Source organism: Rhipicephalus sanguineus, chromosome 1, assembly GCF_013339695.2.
Source record: "Rhipicephalus sanguineus isolate Rsan-2018 chromosome 1, BIME_Rsan_1.4, whole genome shotgun sequence".
Lineage (NCBI taxonomy): Eukaryota > Metazoa > Arthropoda > Arachnida > Ixodida > Ixodidae > Rhipicephalus > Rhipicephalus sanguineus.
In genome coordinates, this window is record NC_051176.1 from 192,159,159 (window position 1) to 192,179,540 (window position 20,382).

The 20,382-nt window shown below is 49.5% G+C and overlaps 1 protein-coding gene across 1 annotated transcript in view; it reads left to right on the plus strand.

Annotated features, from left to right (window-relative positions):
* LOC119404483 (importin-4) overlaps window positions 1–20,382 on the plus strand; it is a 142,453-nt gene that overhangs the window by 94,976 nt on the left and 27,095 nt on the right. The window contains exons 22-23 of the mRNA XM_037670995.2: window positions 1,138–1,331; window positions 5,513–5,692. Of these exons, the coding sequence (XP_037526923.1) occupies window positions 1,138–1,331; window positions 5,513–5,692 (374 nt within the window). The remainder of the gene's footprint in view (window positions 1–1,137; window positions 1,332–5,512; window positions 5,693–20,382) is intronic.

Below are 20,382 nucleotides of genomic sequence, written 5' to 3' on the forward strand. Positions count from 1 at the left end.
CCTGCGTGTATCTATGCACAGTCTTGCTGTACCTGGCAAAAGGGCCATCCTGGGGCTTGAGCTGCTGCTGGGTGTTCTGCGGAACTGATTTGCCATAATCAGTGCCCATGCACTTCAAATTGTTGGTTAATTCACCCTCGCGCTGCCAATTACTAGCCTCCTGGTTAGCTCAAATAGTAGAGCAACTGCTCTAGAAAGGCATTGGCTCCAAGTTCAATCCCCAGACCAGGACGAATTTTTCGTCAACTAGGAAGCTTTGCTTTCTGGAAAATCTGTATGGATTGCCTTGTAGCATCGTGCTAAAAACGGGTAGATGCCAGTTTTCCCTTTCATAAGCCTTCCTCTACCTTGCGGGATTCTATAAAACTAATTTGCCAAATTGTACACTTATTTCCTACATAGTCAGCCATGCAATGAGCCACCAAAAATACATTAGTTCAGCAACTGTTGATCTGGCTCCATTTTATGCCTAGGCATACCTATTAGAAGAGAAAGCATTATTATTTTTTTTGATGCCATCATTATGCTCCTGTAATTCTTCAGATGCCACTAGTTTTGGTCTGTTACATGGGCGTAGTTGATCGGGCTGGCATAATGGATGTGTGTCACTTACCCCTGTCCCACTTGAAATTTCTGCTTGCCATGATACATAACAACACCCGTCTTCCAAGCCCCAACTTCCCGGTCAAGGGCATGCCCTCTTCCCAAAAAAGATCCCTGGCTCTACCACTAATTCATTGCACAGATCAGTGACTCTCCTATGTCACTGCCAAGAATTATTTTATCGTTGCAAGAAAAATATTAGTGTTGCAGTGAGAACCATATCTGTTTTTAACGATATTTCAAAATAACGAATTAATAAGAGCCTTCTTACACAGTCCATAACACTTCGATTTGGTTAGAAGATTGTGCTCTGTAAGATAGAATTCTTTCCTTTCTCCGGTAATTCTTTTTTCGAACTTGGTTTAAGTCTTTTTTATCATGTATGAGGAAGTGAGAAATTTTAAAAAAAGAATGTCACGCTTTTTGTTGTCACTCTTATGAAAAATAATGTGTGATGCTATTTCAGGTGCGTAAATTATCTGCAACCTTTGTGATTGACTTCTTACTTCCGCCTACATATGTATACTCTTTCAGATGCATCTAAAGCAGCAAGCATGCTTATTTCTAAGCTTGTGGAGGTTGCACATATTGAACGAGAACGAGAAGTTGTCCTTGCTTCTCTGGAGACGTTGGGTCTTCTTATTAATGAACTCAAAAGTGCAGCATTTGAAGGTGAAGAGCAACTGCAACTTGTTGTTGACTTGGTGAAGTCTGCCTTCAATAATGAGGTATGTTACATTATTTGTAAAGCTTTTGATATTGAACAAGTAACTTGCTGCTTTTAGTATGGGCTATTTTGATATGCTGAGTTGTCTATTTTTGTGTGCCCCATAGAGCCAGTGAATAGTTGTGACTAAGCTTCAATAAAAACTATGTGTTGTATTGATGTACAGCACTCACGGATTGAAACAGGACAATTTAGGGCTAAGTAATCCACCTACTTTCGTTTCCACCTTCTTCAGTTCGGGTCATATCAGCGTAATTTCAACATGAACACGTAGATCGGAGCCAACACTGTCTTTAGAAATCAGATTCGTTGCGACATGACGTGGTGATCTCGAGCAATTGCGCATACCAGTCGTTATACCAAAAAATTTTATGTCGTGTTTGAATCCGTGAGTAATGTACTTCTTAGCTGCATGTACCAACACCATTTCACCGGCAGGAAATTTCTCACATGTTTCAGAGCTGTTTGCCCACCTGAAATGAAGCAGTCTTGATTTAGCTTCTGCAAAACCGCAACTTCTAATCACTGAATTGCTATCTTTACTAATCCAAAAAAACGGTAGGAAGTGGAAGATGGAAGCTTGCGATGAAAAAAATCCGTAAACAAGGTGCGGGGGCTCGAGCACCCACCCCCTGTTTACAAATTTTTTAGATGAGAAGCAGCTCTTTGACTCACGTGTGTAATGCCGTACGTTACGTGCGTCCGTACGAACGCGCCGCAACGCGTTCCCCTCGCCATAGGCGTTGGAGCGTTGCCAAGTAGGTCACGCCACAGCTTTGCGTTGACGTCACACTCCCCTCGCACGCTTCCCTCACAGGTGCGCGCTGACGTCACTCTCTCCCTCACCCGCAGCATGCTTGCCGTAGCGCCCGCAGCTGCCGGCTGCTCCGCCCGCTCGCAACACCTCTGAACGTGTCACTTCTCTCTCGCTTCACCTGTGGTATTCAAGGCGAAATGCGCGCCTGCTCCGGTCCAGTGCTCGTGTCTCGACTCTGAAGAAACAACGACTTCGAAGTCTTGCCAAACTCTTTAATGAAACTTACATGAAACCCAACCCTCCTCCCATGTCTTTGCGTTTCAAACAAACGTTTACTCGAGTAAACGCTACACCGAGTTTCGCTTCAAACCGTTCTTCCAGCACCCACGTCGATGCCCGTTTCAACCGGGTCAACGCCGTGTGCACTGCTGCTGCTTTGCATCCCATCAGGGTTCCCTTTGGGGAGATGGTCCAAGTTTTTTATCTTTGCTAATGAAGTTTTGAAAACCTTAATTGTCACGTTGAAGCATTGCAAGCCAGAAACTTTTTGAAGGAGTACTGTTGGGACTTTTTTAACTGCATAGTAATTTTTGTGCATTAAATGACTGTTTGAGCCTTTAGAAAGGAAATCTGCAAGGGTCAAAGTGTCCCAAAAATTGTAGTGTAGTATGTATTCTTGTGAACCAGTTTCACTTGCCTTACTCTGGTGGTAGATGCGTGATGGTTGACTGGTTCACTCCATTCTTGAGATTACTGCAGCTGCCACATACAGGCACAGCCAAAAGAAATGCTCACGAAAGCTTACAAACTTTTTTAGTGAATGACATCATTGCACCTTAAACGTTTACTACACATCAGCAAATTTCCCTTTGTATCATGACATCATGATATATCTTCATACATGCATGGTGTCATCATTTCACTTGTTGCTGGCCATCACGCCAGAGCAGACTTGCATGGGCTTGACCAGTGGCAGCTCGTGATAAATGTTATGCTGGTCTGCAGATGACAAGCATCAAAGTTCACCCAAATCTGACTAGTTTCCCCACATTCTTACACGATCTATAGGGAAAAAATGTGCAGATTCCACACATGGGTGGGAATCTACATGTACATCTACATAGTGTTGCTTTGTGTCGTGCAGTGTTGTGGCGCTCAACAACTGACGACATTTCCAAAGGGAACGAAAGTCTATCGCAGACGCTGCATGCTGTTCCGAATTCATCGTTATCAAGTACTTTTCGAAGTATTTGTCTGCACTGACAAACAAGACGTACTGCTCTCGCAAGACCTCTACACGTTGTTGCATTGCCTTTTGCTTTTAGTTGTTATATTCATCACGCTCATCTCCCATGGCCGCGAGGCGTTATTGCTTCTGGTAGCAGTGCTCACCAAGCTGCTGGTCTAACATGGCCACCATGCATTCTTGTTCCACTTGTCACTTCCGGCCATAGTGCTCACCAAGCTCCTCGTCTTCCGTGGCCACCATAAGTTGTTCCACTTTTGCTTCCTGTTGTAGTGCTCATGACAACTGCAGTCTTTCATGGCTGCCACGAGTCATTGCATAGAGAAGATGCGCCTGTTCCGCACGACACTTTTTTCGGGTCTGGGTGTTCCCAACGCTGAGTGCACGCTTTAAAGCCATTTTGCTGGTGCGTGTGTCTTCACTTTCCCCTTCTGCACTTCGGGGCCGCCAGGGTGGTACAGTGGTAACTGTGCTCAGCTGCTGAACCAAAAGTCACAGTTTCAATCCCGGCTGCAGTGGTCACATTTTGATAGAGATGAACTGCTAGAGGCAAGTATACTTAGATTTAGGTGCACATTAAAGAACCCCAAGTGGTTCAAACTGCCAGAGCCCTCCACTACGGCGTGCCTCATAATCTTAACTTGGTTTTTACACATAAAACTTGCACTGAGAGTAAGAAGATGGTGTGGCCAGACTATCGCGTTTCTTTTTCTTTTGCCACCAACTTTCTGTTTACAGAGAAACGTTTACTTCCTCAATACGGTGCAGCCGCAGATGCATGAAGGCAAGCTTTCTGGTTCTCTTTCTTTTTTCCCTGCACAGTTGCCACTGCCGCTGCCACAGAGCAGTGGTTTGAGGATAGGAAAGGCACTTAACCCACAAGGGAGCACAGTGCAGCGTCATTGGGAAGGAGGGGGAAGGGGAGTATATGAAAGCAGAGGGGATTGCCATCTTTACTTCCCCCTCACGGCCTGCACCACCACCACTGCTGTGGATGGGCTAAGGCGATTGTTATTTGGTCCTCAGGGCGTGGCAGTGGGTTGCAAATCCACACTTAAAGGGTTGCAGCACTGTCAAACATAGATGCATCAAATACAGGCTCAGCTTATACACACACATGCACGCGCACACTGCAGCCTTCATTGTTTATTGCAGGAGTGGTTTGGTGTGGATGGAACAATGGCAAGCAATAGAGGCAATATGAATAAAACAAACAAAATGAAATAAACGCTCTTGCAATTCAATAGTCTAATTGAAATTGAGCAGTTTCTGGCATGGATCTTTGTACAGGCTGTTTCACACTTAGGGGAAATCTCGGAGCGCGTGGCATCGTGATGCGGCCAGCGCTGGAACCACGCGCCGTAAGCAGCTCACGCGTGCGCAGTTGTACAACTCTACACCCTTGAAGCGTCTGCGCACGCGCGAGCTGCTGCCGACGCGCGATTGCAGCGCTAGTCGCACCGTGATGCCAGGCGCTCCAAGATTTCCCCTAAGTATGAAACAGCCTGTACATTATAAAACATTTTGAACCAAAGCAAAACATGCGTAAAATATGCAACATACTAGATTATGAGGTTTACTTTCAAGGCCGCTACTAACACTAATGTGCACGCCATTTATTATCATGGTGTTTTCTCTGATTTTTTTTTTTCCATAAAATGAACACACAAAAATTAGGTTGCTGTAAGCACTATGATCAGGTATTTCTCAACATGTCTTTTATGTGAGGTAATAAAAGTTTGCTAATCAAACTTGATTATTTTCAACTTGCATGACTGGCATGAATGGTGGTATTTGCATTCTTGCAACATTTATACTTATATGTATTGGCTGTTGCCATTATATAAAGGTTGATTTGTGACAGCATGATATCATAATACTGAAGCCATCCAGCTGCTTGGAAAGTAAAATACAGTTACTTTATTTCCGGGACACATTTCATCAACATCTTTGCTATCCACTCTGTCCAAAGTATCAGGTAGCAGCTGCATATTTTTATGGTTTATGCATTCCTATGCTTTTTATCATATGTTCGCTTTTTTTTTTCCAACGCTACTTTCAAAAGCCAGCTTGCTGTTACTTTTAAGCAGGCATAGTTTGCTGAGCATCAGGTTACGGCTGTTGTATAAGTGCTTATCTGGGCCACCACATCAATTTTTTGTCCCTCTTCCTTTTGAAGCTTAAATCTCAGTGTGCAGACGAAGAGATAGAAGAGGCAGATGAGCAAGATGAAGCTGAGTATGATGGCTTACTCGTCCAAATGGCTGGAGACTTGGTTCCTGCAATGGCTAAGGCACTACCAGCTGAGCGGTTTGGTCCTTACATGGCAGGTCTTCTGCCTCTGTTTATGGGAAAATCGGTAAGATGTGCACCTTTCTGCTGAGGAAATACATCTTACTGAATAGATGTTGTGGAACATATTCTGAAGTTATTATTTGGCCATGAATCCTGCTTTTGTCTGACAACCACGCTGTCTTGGCCCACTTGGAAATGGGTATTATTTCAAAGTGCCACCTGACACCTTTTGAGCTTGTGTTGGTTACGCCTCAAATATGCATTTTGATGTCATAGAGACAGACTCAAAAAAAGTAGTAGAGATCGGTTTACATATCTTTCATCTCCTATTTTCTGTTTCCTATTTCACTTTCTTAGTGATGATCTTTTACAGTTTCAGCTTAAGTCCCTTTACGGCCACATTCTCTTTACTTAAAAGATCATTAGATCATTCAAAATACCTTGCACTGACCTGGCACTCTTTGGCTGTACTTGGCCATTGTGCCAAAAAACGCTAATGCAATAATCAGTAGTGGCAATCTTCCACAGTCAATACCAAAAGCGTGTTGTGCGTACATATAGAAAATGGTTACTAGTCCATTATGGTACATTTCCACAAGTGCTGATTGTTGCAAGACCCACATGCAGCAAGCTTGAAGAATGCTACAAGTGTAAAACGTAAAAGGAAAACAAAAAAAAATGTGAGGAAAAAGCTCATGAAAGGTGAAAGGGCTTGAAGTTTGACATATGTCTTAATTGCATAGGTAAGGGATTTCCCTGTGGCTTAGCCCCGCAGATACAGCACTGGCACATGTTGCCACACTGCGATGAATTGCCAAGGCCTCGTATATCTCCTAAGTTCGTTGCTTCCTCTAAGTTTTGAAGATGTTCACATAGCCAATCACTCACACACTGCCCAGTTTGTGCTCTTTTAAGACTGTCCATACGAAAGCAGCACCTCATTCGTCGCACTTGTCTTGCAAGGAATAATGCAAGAATCGTTCTCATCACAGTTGCTGCTGTAGGAGCTGTCGCTATGACCTCTTCGTATGTAGCATTGCCAAGCTGCTCCTGCACAGTTTAGCCCTGGATTTGCCATATCAAAAAGTGTAATAGACAAGTCTTAGGCTCACAATCATTCCATGTGCCTATTTCATTCCCCACAAGCCGAAGAAGGCAGCTAAACTTAGTGGTGTCATGGTTGTTTTCATGGCCAAGAACTAAGTTGAAGACCTATGCTGGATAGTTAATAGTAGAGGCCAAATAGTTTCCTTAGTACATACGTCATCTGTATGGGCATTCATTCCATAGGAGATTAAGGTTAAATAATAAACTAAAGTGTTTGTGTCTGAAGTTTCCTTTAGCTAATATGTACCAGTGCTGTAGGGGTAGTCTGGGGGTATTTTCTTTCCATAAACAGATTCTACTGTTTTAATTGCTGTGGCTCCATTTGCCAATCCTGTCACAGCTTTTTATTTTATATTATTTTTTGTAGTTTACTACTTAATACTTCTTGGCCATTGTGGGTTTCTATTTCACATTGTAAAAATCTATGAGGTCTATTTATCTTTTATATCAACATATTAGCATATTAAAATTTCAAACATATTCGACAGGTAATTCTTCAACTGTGTCAACACTGTGGTATATATTCAAGCTGGTGTCGTCAGAAAATGTGCAGTGTCTACTCAAGAAGTGCCACAGAGATACTAATGCCTACTAGCTATATGACTACAGCCTATGAAAGCTTTGTGTGTGCGTACGAAGCTCATAGAATGAAACCTTATGTATAACTATGGGTATATGCAATTGCTCAAGATAACTGCATCATGTCACTACAAATCTTGTCACTAGAGCTGTGCGAATAGCAAAATTTTGGGTGCGAAGCGAATTCGAATAATAAAGATTGTAGTGACCACGTACTTCACAGGAGTACGGCCACTAGCGTGGGTTCGGACTTAGCGAGCCAACGGGGCCGCGTCTGCCGTCGCCTCGCGTGAACTAGCGCGCCGCTGCACACATACGTTCGAGCGCAACAGAGGCGCCGAGCGCAGCGCGGCAAGTACACAGTACTGCTCTCGAAATCCGCAACACTTTATTGCCTGCGGCAACACCACAAACGCAGTACAACGCCCGCTCCCAAAGGCGGCGGGAGAAGCAAAACAGGCTTAACCACGCCACGGGCGAAAGTACAACACAAAGGGTGCCGCTAGCACGTCTCCGCGGGCAAAAGGGCTCACGGGGACACGCCGCTGAGAGAAACGTTCCCTCGCGACTATGCTGCGAGCTCTCACGATCAGCGACCAAAACAGGGCCCGATCGCTCGAGCAAGGGCAAACTCCGCTCGCGTTGGCTTCGATAGATACGGTTTCGGCGTAGTAAGACCACGCGCGAATGCACCGCACCGCTCTTCAGCCTAGCGTTCGGAAAAGGACAACGTAAGGTAAGCGCTCGCCGCTGGCGCAAGGCACCGTTGGCGAACTCCGTCCGAGCGAGCCCAAACAAAGGAGCCGACGGACAGGAAAGAAAATGCGTGCTTACCCTACGAGGTCCAGAGAGGGTCTGACTCCCCCGCCGCGCGCAACGTCTCGCGAGACGCGAGCACGCGAGACTCGAACGTGGCGCCACCGTCGCGATCCGGCGCCGGGGTGAGGGGGTTAACGTCACCCCCGCTCGCCCAGCGCCGTAGGACGGCGGAGGAGGGGAGCGACATGATCGGACATGAGGATGGCAGAAATAGGCGAAAACCCGCGCAGTGGCGACGGGCAAGCCTCAATCCCCACATCCCCCTCTCCTAAATTTGCCCTTTACCGGTCTGCAAAGGCAGCCGGCGGTCACCCATGCAGTTAAAATAACACTGCTATGAGCAACCACTAGCCTCTCCTGACCCAGTTGCTGCTGCAAACAAAAAGAACATACACTGTTAAATATATAAAGAACATGAGCTTTATGTTCGTTAGAAAACGGGGGGGGGGGAAAGGAAAGGGAAGAAGGAAACACGAGGAGTTAAAAGTTAAATAAAGTTCTCGCCGAGGTCAATGAGCAAGTCCCCGCTTGTTGCGTCGTCTGCGGACGGTGCAGCTGCGATAGCCGCGGGAAGCACTGGGCCGACGAGAGCCGCGAAGTCCGGACTTGCCAAGATGCGCTCGCGGCACAAGGCAGCCAGGTCCTGGTCGGGAAGCGCCGCAGGTGCTGCAGACGAGGTCGATGCCCGTCGACGTCTGCCGTCTCGCGCCGCCTTGGTCTTGGCCACGTGCAGGCTCCCCTTGAAGTGGCTCTGGGAGTAGACGTTCACGCCACAGAGAGCGCACTCTTGTACCCCTGGTGGGTCCGGCAGCCGGGCGCCCTGGGAACGTACATCGGCCTCCGTGACCGTGCGACCGCGAAACGGCCACGGCACGCGTTCGAGGGGCATTTCTCGTCGCACCCGCCGCTGCGCCTTCCACGGCAGGTCACTGACAAAGAACTTGGGCGCTTCCTGGCGGTCCTGGTGCGTCCAGGTAGCCACACTTCGCTGTTGCACCTTCGCCCGCGGCGGCGCCGGGACCGTGGGCTCAGGTTGCTGGTGTGGCTGTGTCTTGGGCGCCGACTTCGTTTCTTGCCGGCGGGCAGGCGACCGCTGCTTTTTCGAGACGGTGGACATGGCGAGAGCCGGAGTGCGGTGACCGAGAGCAGGCGCCGTCGATTCGAAACTACGAGCAGACTGAGTCCGCACGGCTCGCGGTCTTGCTGCGTAGCACGCCCGGGCTGTCGGCGAGGATGCTCCAATCACAGCGCGCACACTCACTCACGTCACTGCGCATCGCGCGCCTTCCCCAATCACGGCACCACACCACAGTCCAATGTAACGGCGGTGCGCCGTCACGTGGTTTCATCACCACAGCGCGCTCGCTAGCGAACGTTCAGCGCGGAGCGCGCGGGAGAAAAATAAAAAAACTAGAGAAAAAAAAGACGCGTACATGGAGAAGAGAAGCATCTCGGGCATTTGGCACAAGACAATGCAGAAAATTAACACGAACACTCAATAAAACAGCACTAGCAGCAACTGGCGGGGCCGACTTCTTTCCGGAAGAAGCCAGCCTGAGACTAGAAAGTAACTGAGGGCCTTCGGTTGCGAAAACAGAGTCCGCCGTCCGGCGCGAAATCACAAAGGTGACCGCTTCCTCAGATTATACCGATGCGGGGTCCGAATGCGGTCCGCCGCACCGGGTGTGCCCCGTTGCTTGCGCGAGGTGCCACAGGGCGTTGGCGCAAGCTCGTCAGACCGTGATGCAAAGGCTTTCAGGTCTGCGATATGGGCACGGCTGAGTTTTCCCGAAATGGGATCTTTCAGCAAGTACGCGAGTGGAGTCCAAGCTTTCTCCACTCGGTACGGACCAAGCCACTTAGGAGCGAGCGAGGCTGAGAACCCCTTACTCGCGTCGCTAAGGGCGTGGTTGCGCTTCAGGACAAGATCGCCCACCTCAAATGCTAGGTTGCGATGCTTGCGGTCATATTGGGCCTTCTGCTGAGCCCTAGACGACGCCAAACTTTGCCTTGCTTTACAGAAAGCTCGACAAAGCCGGTCCCGAAGCTTTGACGCGTACGCCGAACAGTCTGGCTGCGTCTCCTCGTCCCCGAGCTGGCATTGAATGACACTGGTCACCGGATTTGCCAACTCCCTTCCAAAATTTAAGAAGGCGGGCGAGAAACCAGTTGAGCGACTCTCGGATGTTCGAATGGCGAACGCGAGCTCGCTCAAATGGTCTGCCCAGTCCCTTTGACTTTCGGCAAAGGCCGCCAACATTGGTTTGAGCGTACGATTGACGCGCTCCGTCAAATTGGACTGGGGATGGTAGGGTGAAGTGGTGCAGTGATCAATTCCAAGGGAACGGCACGTGACACCAAACACCCGAGCGGTGAAATACGAAGCGTTGTCAGTGATTAGCCTTTCCGGAAAGCCGAACCGGCAAAACACTTCCTGCAGCTTCTCGAGCACCGCTCGCGCTGTCACCTTCCGAAGAGGGAACAATTCCACCCACTTCGAAAAGTGATCCACGACTACCATGAGGTGAATGAACCCCTGCTTACTTCTGGGAAAAGGTCCCATTAGATCGCAGGTGGCCACTTGCCACGGACGCTCACTGACAATCGGTTTCATCAGACCAGGTGGCTTGCCACCCCTAGATTTCACCGTTTGACAGACGTGGCAGGAACGGCAATAGCGATAAACGTCACGCTTCATGCCGGGCCAGGTCACCGTCTTGCTCAGTTTTGCGAAAACTTTGGAGCCACTCAGGTGACCGGCCATGGGTTCGTCGTGAGAGGATCGCAACAGGGCGACTCTCAGACTTTTGGGCATAACCACCTTAAACGGATCGATAGACTCGTCATCGGTGGCTACGTATTTCAGCAGGAGCCCGTCATGGTCCAGCAAATATGAATCCGCGGGGGACTCAGCGACACACGCTGGTTCCAGCCCCCCTTCCGCGCCCGCTGCAGGGCAAGCAGCGTAACGGCGCTCCGTCTCCCTGAGACCGTCGCAAATTTCGCGACAAAACGGATCACTTTGCTGAGCCTTCAGGAGCTCTTGTCTGCTGAAAGCGATGCCCATTCTCCCAAAGGGGAACCTGGTATCGCGCCCGCTCAGGACCGCAGCAACCGCCGCTTGCGTCGGCGTCACGGGTTCGCTCTCGGCATCGTGGCCTTCGGAGAGCTCACCCGCTGGCCGGCTTCGCGGTGCGCTGTTTGCCTGGATAGCAGCCAAGGTTCGTCCGAATGCGGACTCGCCCTTTTCGCCGAACGGCGGCGAAGCCGCTGTTTCGCCCCCACCGCTTGCTTGTGCAAAGGCACCGCTAGCGGCTGTCGCACCGGAATCAAGGTTCTCGGCAGACAATGGGGCACGAGATAGCGCGTCTGCTACCACGTTGGTGCTCCCCTTTCGATACTGCACTGCAAAATTATAGTGCTGTATCAGGAGAGCCCAGCGCGCCAGCCTGCCCGCAGGCTCACGGAGCCGCATCAGCCAGCTGAGCGCACTGTGATCCGTTTGCACCACGAATTTCGTCCCATCAAGGTAGACGTCAAATTTCCGCAGTGCAAACACGATGGCGAGGCACTCCTTTTCGGTAACGGAATAATTTTTCTCCGCGGGTACCAAGGAGCGGCTGGCAAAGGCCAACGGCTGCAACACGCCATCGTATTCCTGTAGGAGAACGGCTCCTAATCCCAGATCGCTCGCATCAGTCTGAACAACGAACGGTCTGGTCAGGTCGGGGAGTCTGAGCTGCGCTGTCTCCGCAATGGCGCTAGACAGTCGGCAAAACGCCTCTTGCTGCTCAGGTCCCCATCGCCAAACAACAGACTTACCCAAGAGCTTGGTCAAGGGCGCCTGCAGTCGGGCACAGGACGGAATGAAGGAACGGTAAAAGTTAACCATTCCCAAAAAGCGGCGAAGGCCACGTACGTCCTTGGGCACGGGGAAATCGAGGATTGCTCGAAGTTTCTCCCGATCCGGCTCAATGGAGCCTTCGCCCAGCGTAAACCCGAGTAACTGAATACGGGTCTGCGCTAATTGGGCTTTCGCGGGATTTAACGTCATCCCGGCAGCCCGCACCCTCTCGAGCACATCGGCAACATGGGCCAAGTGCTCTTCGAAGGTTCGTGAATAAATCACGATGTCGTCGAGGTAGCACAAGCAGTATGACCACTTTGCTTCCCCGAGGACGCGGTCCATGAGTCTTTGAAACGTCGCAGGAGCATTGCAAAGACCAAAGGGCATACGAGTGAACTCAAACAACCCTCTGTGGGACGTGAAAGCCGTTTTGCACTGGTCACGCTCACCCATCCGGACCTGTAGGTAACCTTTCGAGGCGTCAAGCGTGGTAAAGTACCGTGCATCGCCCAGGTTTCCTACGATGGAGCTTATCGTAGGGAGCGGATAGGCATCCTTACGAGTCACTCCGTTTAGACGGCGATAGTCGACGCACAGGCGATGACTGCCATCTTTCTTAGGCACCAACACAATTGGAGACGCCCAGGAGCTAGACGAACGGCGAATAATGCCTGCCGATAGCATGTCGTCTAGCAAGCCGTCGATAATCTGCCTTTTGGCGAGACTGACGGGCCTGGGGTTACACTTCAAAGGAAGCGCGTCGCCAGTTTCGATCACGTGGCTGACAAAATCGGTACAGCCCGGTTGATCGGTGAAGAGCTCGTCGTAGTGCCGTAAAAGTGCCGACAGACGAGCCTTCTGTGTATCATCCAAATGAGTCGCACAGGCGATCAAAGGATGTGGCGCCTCTTCGTGTCGTGTCGGTCGATCCAAAAGGGGGCTTCGAGCCGACGAGCGCGTACTGCCGGAGTATGACCCCGAAGTATGCGCGCGACACGGTTCGTGCCGTGCCTCTCGTTCCCAAAGGGGACTGTGAGAGGAGGAATGCGTTGAGCAGGGGTATGACCCCGAACTCTCCGCGTGGCACGTTTCCGACGCTTCTGCGGCAAAGGCAACAGTAAGCGCCGGCGGGCTGATGAACGGCTTGAGTTGGGAAAAGGGCCCATCACGATAGCCGCCATTCGCAATGTCCACAACGATCCCGGTCTTCAAAAGAAAGTCCCGACCGAGAATCACAGGAACATTGAGCCCTGGGAGATGAACAAAACGCGCGCGTCTCATTCGATCTCCCCATCTGACAGTCAACCTTGCGGCGCCAGCCGAATGGGCCACGCCTGTCGCAAGAGTGAATGTCGTTCGGCAGTCCCGCAAGCGCACCGAATGCTTCTGCAAGTGGGACAATACCTGTTCGCCAAACAACGAAGCGCTAGCGCCCGTGTCCAGCAACGCCGAAAATTCACGGCCGGCAATAATGACCGGAATGAACGGTGCGTGCGTACCAGCAAGACAGCTTGCCCTGTACGCAGAGGGGATAAGCAAAGGTTGGGCCGCCCGTGCCTTCACGAACGACCCGCAAATCCGTTTCCCTGCCTCACAGGAGGCCTAGATACGGTGCACTCCCTTGCTATGTGCCCTCTTTCACGGCAGCGAAAACAGCGCACTCCATCTCGGTCTCGTTCACGAGACGGAGCAGCCTCGAGCTGCTGTGATCGGCTCGCCACGTTATCACAGGATACGTATCGACGAGCGTCACCCACACTGCGTTGGGTCGGATGGCGTCCCTTCGTGTGGGTTTCAGGTGGTGCAGCACAGGCTGCCCGCCTTTCGTGCGTGTAGGGATCAAGAGCGCGAGCGCTCAACTCCCACGCGCAGCCACTGGCAGCCGCAAAGGCAGCGCCGTGGGGCTGCTGTTGGGGCACGGCCCCTCGCCATGCGCAGCGCGGCTCAAGCGCCTCGCTGGCTGGCGGCGGCGGGCGATAGGCACGCGCGGCGAGAAGGTCGCCTTGAATGCGCTTTGCCTCGGCGGCCAGCTCCTCCAAATCGCGGAAGCGACCGCCGCGCAGGTACGCCGAAAAGGTCGGATGTGCCTGCCGAATCACCCGTTCGACGCGTTCCTCGTTCGAGGCTCTGGGCTCAGCGATAGAGAAAAGGTCGTCCATCGCGCGTACGTACTCCTGAAGCGACTCATCAGGAGCTTGTGTACGGAGCTCGAGCTCTCGCCGCATCCTACTCTCGTAGTCAGCGGGTAGGAATTCGCGCAGAAAGGCCGCGCGGAACTCCTCGAGGGTTGCTGCTCGGTAACCGGAAAGCCGATACCACCTCGCCGCCGTATCAGTCAGTGCAGCCGGGACAACGCGCCCGAGCACCTCCTGATCGTCCAAACCCATTGCTCTCTGATAACGTGACAGAGAGTCAAGGTAGTCTCGGGCGCTGAGCAAATCCCCGTATCCGCTGTATGTTGGCACAGGCAACATAACAGCGGGGTGGGCGCGTTTCGGAACGGCCGAAAGCGTTTGGACAGCTCCCGAGAGCGCTTGGATCATCTCGACGGCGTTTTGCAGCAGCGTCTGCGTCGCACCTGCTTCACAGGAAGCCGTTGGTGCGTTAGCGGCGCGGTCGAGCGAAGGTGAACAGTCTCCCAGCTCGATCAGTGGTGCGGTTTCAAAAGGACCACCGCCCTGCGCGCCATTCCCAGAGCAAAAGAGGCTCCTAGAGGGATTTGCCTGCTGTCGAACATAATTGCCACTTGGGGCGGCTACCGTCGACAATACAGGCGCCTGCTCAGCGTGCGGTCGAACTGTCGGTTGCACGGCTGACGGCGGGCAAAAGTCGGCACGGGCCAGAGCCTGCGCCCCATCAATTCCACAGGGAACCGACTGAAAGCGCTGTGCCGTCGAACTGCCACGCATTTCGAAGGGTACTGCAGCAGTCGAAGGCGCCTGAGCGCACCGTTCGGGTAGGGCAAAGGGCCCAGTCCGCAACGACGCACCATCTCCAAAGGGAGGTGGCAGGCGCTTTGTGTCGTCCCCACAGGGGGTTGCGACACGTATGGGTGCACAAAGGTGCCCCTCGACAGAGGCACTGGCCTCGTTCTCGTGCAACGCGGCATCCGCCAGAAAAGTCAACGGACAAAAATCCCGCGAAGCAGACATGTTGCGGCGAGCCCGAGACGCACAGGCGTACTGACTCGCTAAGAGCAGTAAAAAGCTTAATGAGCTTTTGATACCGCGTTGGGCGCCAGTGTAGTGACCACGTACTTCACAGGAGTACGGCCACTAGCGTGGGTTCGGACTTAGCGAGCCAACGGGGCCGCGTCTGCCGTCGCCTCGCGTGAACTAGCGCGCCGCTGCACACGTACGTTCGAGCGCAACAGAGGCGCCGAGCGCAGCGCGGCAAGTACACAGTACTGCTCTCGAAATCCGCAACACTTTATTGCCTGCGGCAACACCACAAACGCAGTACAACGCCCGCTCCCAAAGGCGGCGGGAGAAGCAAAACAGGCTTAACCACGCCACGGGCGAAAGTACAACACAAAGGGTGCCGCTAGCACGTCTCCGCGGGCAAAAGGGCTCACGGGGACACGCCGCTGAGAGAAACGTTCCCTCGCGACTATGCTGCGAGCTCTCACGATCAGCGACCAAAACAGGGCCCGATCGCTCGAGCAAGGGCAAACTCCGCTCGCGTTGGCTTCGATAGATACGGTTTCGGCGTAGTAAGACCACGCGCGAATGCACCGCACCGCTCTTCAGCCTAGCGTTCGGAAAAGGACAACGTAAGGTAAGCGCTCGCCGCTGGCGCAAGGCACCGTTGGCGAACTCCGTCCGAGCGAGCCCAAACAAAGGAGCCGACGGACAGGAAAGAAAATGCGTGCTTACCCTACGAGGTCCAGAGAGGGTCTGACTCCCCCGCCGCGCGCAACGTCTCGCGAGACGCGAGCACGCGAGACTCGAACGTGGCGCCCGTCGCGATCCGGCGCCGGGGTGAGGGGGTTAACGTCACCCCCGCTCGCCCAGCGCCGTAGGACGGCGGAGGAGGGGAGCGACATGATCGGACATGAGGATGGCAGAAATAGGCGAAAACCCGCGCAGTGGCGACGGGCAAGCCTCAATCCCCACAAGATTGAGTGCGAATCGAATCGAATAATTTCGAATAATTTTCTAATATTTCTCAAACATTTTTCGAATAATTCGAAGTGAAATTACAGAAAAAGTTGCAGAGAATCCCTAAGTATGTTCTTGTGAGATCACAACATGAAAGTGTTTCTTTTCGCTGGGTTGATGAAGCGCTGGTGGGGTCATATTTCATAGTTGTCTTTCTTACCAAGAGTGAGGCAATGTAGAGGCCGAATTGTATTTATGTACATGATTTGGTGCAACCAAAGTGTTGCCGACAACACTTTACACGTGATAGGCAGAGATGCCATTTCCTCAGCCTCTCCTCCTCTTTCAACTGCTGTGGAAGGCCAACTGATGTGGCGGACAAGGGTGTGCTCCCTTCAAGTCCGGAGTTCCAAATCTGCCTCGTAGACGTCGATATATAAGAACATCTGAAATTTTGGATGCTAAAATGCTTCGGCGTCCGATTTTTCGGACTTCCTGCCCAAATTTCAGGTCCAAAACAGCATTAATTGAGCCCCCAACTCTGCCACATCTTTCATCTCCATGTTGGAACCAGCGTTTTCTTGAGTTAATACATTTGCGACCGTAGCGGAGCTTGAAAGGCAGCTTTGCCGCAATACGGGGGCGTGATGAGGTGAAGCATATTGAAAATCTAGGGACCACTTCCAAACGGACGTTGACTGTCTCTTGGCTAAGTTCGACCGTAACGGACCTTGAAAAGCAGCTTTGCCGCAATACGGGGGTGTGAGGAGGTGAAGCATATTGAAAATCTAGGGATTACTTGCAATCAGACGTTGACTGTCTCTTGCCTAAGTTCGACCGTAACGGAGCTTGAAAGGCAGCTTTGCCGCAACACGGGGTTGTGATGAGGTGAAGCATATTGAAAATCTAGGGACCATTTCCAACCGGACTGTCTCTTGGCTAAGTTCGACCGTAACGGAGCTTGAAAGGCAGCTTTGCCGCACTACGAGAGTATAGTGAGGTGAAGCATATTGAAAATCTCAAGGGGTCACTTTCAACCGGATGTTGACTGCATTTGTCATTGGGAAGTTCGAATAGTTCGAATAGTAAAATTTCAGTGCGAATCGAATCGAATAGCAAACACTATTCGAAAAATATTCGAAATTTCGAATATTCGCACACCCCTACTTGTCACTGAAGATGATGTTGGCTCTGATGGAAGTGTGCGAGGCAATATTACACCAGTGTGACATGAACTGAAAATGGTGAAAACAAAAATATGTCCATTACTTAGTCCTAAATGTCACACTTAATTCCATGAGTACTGTACACCTACATATTTCTGACTGTCCTTGATTAGATGCATTTTTTTTTCCCAAAAATACTACTTTTACAGAACCTGCAAATGTATTAGTGTGACACCTTGGTGCCTATTGTAAATAGAATAATTCTTTTTCACGTCATGAAGCTAAACGCTTGGAGCACACAATGTTGCCAGCAGTTTTCTTTTTTATTATTTTCATGGTTTCTTTTTAAGGTTTATTTTTTGTGTGACCACTGCATGTCCATGTTCAGGACAATGAGCCTCTGCAAGCTATAAATAAGAATTAGCGACCCAGTTATAAAAATGCTTCCATCATTGCGTGACTTATGCTTTCTAGTACACTGAAACATTGATATAATGAACACGGATATAACGAAATATCAGTTATAATGAAGTAAATGAAAAATAGTCTTGCTATACATACAGTGTTAGGAATATACGTTTATAACGAATTTTCGGATATAACAAAGTTATTTTCGTGTAAGATGTAACTTCGTTATAATGAGGTTTGAGTGTATTGTGGTGGTCTAGTGCTTTCTGCCGCGGAGGTCTAGTAGTGATGGTGTTCGATTGCTGACCTGAAGGTAGCAGGATTGGATTCCAGCCGCAGCAACCACTTTTCAGTGGAAGCAAAATGCTAGAGGCCCGTGTGCTTAGATTTAGGTGCAGACTAAAGAACTTCAGGTGGTTGAAATTTCTGGAGGCCTCTACTGCAGCATCTCCCATTATCATATTGTGGTTTTGGGATATAAAACTCCTACAGTTATTATATTTTTGTGTATTTTTGTGCTGTGGTAAATTGTCAAACATATCTTTTTAACGTTTTTCTTATTTTGTAAACTAATGAACCTACAGAAAAAATAACTGCATTTTTAGAATCTGACAATAAGTAAACAAGCCTGCCTATTGTCAAATTTGGTCCAAAAGTAAGAGACGTGTGTGCACGTGTGTGTGGGTGTGTTCGAGACAGAGTGATATGCCAGTCGCTGTGTTATAAGTGATTCACTAGTATTTTCTCAATAAGTCAATGCGAAAGTAGATGTTCTTGAAGTGTGTTATTATTGCAAGTACTAATGTGTTGTAACATATGGTATTATTAGTGGAGTGCACTGTATTATATCCCGGTTGTACGTGCATACCAAAGGTCCTTAAAAGTTAAGGAGCAAAGAGGTATCAAAGGAACATTAGTTTAAAGGGTCGATAGTTTTGTTTTGCCTGGGTTTTTTATATGTTATATGGGCACATTCAAAGTGCACTGAACCGAAAATTTTATTTCCAAGAAACGCTCCCAGCGCGCCAAAAAAATATTTGAAGGTAGCGGCGTGGGCCTCCTGTTTTTGCTCACTGCAATGTTTTCGGATTTCACGGCCGAATTTAACGCGAACTATAAATGATGTGTCGAAAAATTTTTTTGCTGGTTTTAATACGCATTACTGTGAATTAAATCCATGCTTTTTTATGCCATCCTCAAGAGGAAAAAATGTGAAAAAATGGCAAACACGGCCGAAATCAAAAAAGTGTGCTAAGTTTCAGGAGCCTTGGCGCCTTTCCTATTTCAAACAGAAACTTGAAAACAATGTCAAATATAGCAAAGAGCCTTTGCAACATATAAACGGAAGATCATTTTCCTACGGGCAGCGCAAAAAAAGAAAAAAAAAAGTTAAAGAAGCGAGTTTTTTAAAAAAGTTCATTTTCAAAAAATAAAAAAAAACTCCGGTCTCAATTTTGGCAACAATTTTTTGTCGAAGAGTGCTTATGTCATTGAAGACACGGTTTTAATATCATGTGTCTTCATTTGCTTTGTTTACGAAATATAACTGGCCAAAATGACCCTTGCTGTGTATGCTCACCTCAGTGCGAATGATGGTTGTTATCAGCTTGCATTGTGCGTAAATCTCAGTTTTAATTATTCTGCTGCAGCAAGACCTTGCTCTGGTGGCTTTTCGTCAAGAAAAATGTGTTCTCAGCTTTTATTTGGGTCTAGCGTGTGCGAAAGTGGGCTGCTGCCACCCTCTAAAGGGCTAACGCGTACGCAGTTTGCAGCCTACAACCTCAACTTACCCCGCCAGTATTCACTAATCAGAAGCACGCGAGACACCGCGAGCACATGGTTTAGGTCACTTTGTCAAAACTCTCCTTGCGCACCGAATAAAGCATCTGTATGCAGCGAAGGCCAACTTAATCTGTAACTAAATGCCACAATCAGCAGGCGCGCTGTTATGCAGTTAATAAACAAGTGTAACAGGCTAGTTGGTATAGATCCATCTTCGTAAGAAGATGGATCTATACCAACTAGCCGTTGCGGCTTGTTGCGGCTGTCGCCGAATCACTCTATCGGGACCTCAATAATCAAAATCGACCATGTGATGATATATCCCTGCAACAGCAAAAGTGTGCTGTTATTCCTTATATCCATGGCGTAGCACATAATCTTAAGAAGATTGGAAATAAGGCTGGCATAAGAGTGGTTATGTCTGCACCAGAGAAGCTGTCTAAACTGTGTAGTGAAACTTGCCCTGTTCAGAAAGAAAAAAAGTGTTGTAAAATTAACCATCACAATGCCTATGTTCAGTGCGCACAGACTGTTGTGTATAGGATACCCATGTCGTGTGGCCACGCATACGTAGGACAAACTGAAAGATGTATCAATGAGCGAGTAAAAGAACATGATAATAAGGTGCAGAAAGGCGTGGATGGACACCTAGCTATCCACTGCAAGGATTGTGGCTGTGTGCCATACTTTGATAACACTTGCATTTTGTATCGCAACAGAGATATGTTAACGAGATTAATAGTTGAAGCTGCAGAAATGAAACAGGATGATATTGATTGTGTCAGTGCACCGTCTATCGCGCTTACGCAGAAGGAACTTCGTTTTTCTCACTCAAGACAGCTGCGCAGATGTGAGATAATATGTGCGGCGCGCGTTCCGTATAAACGTTTCGACTTGCTCTATAGGTCTATAGCTATTCACTACACGCGATGCGCGCGGCCCATAA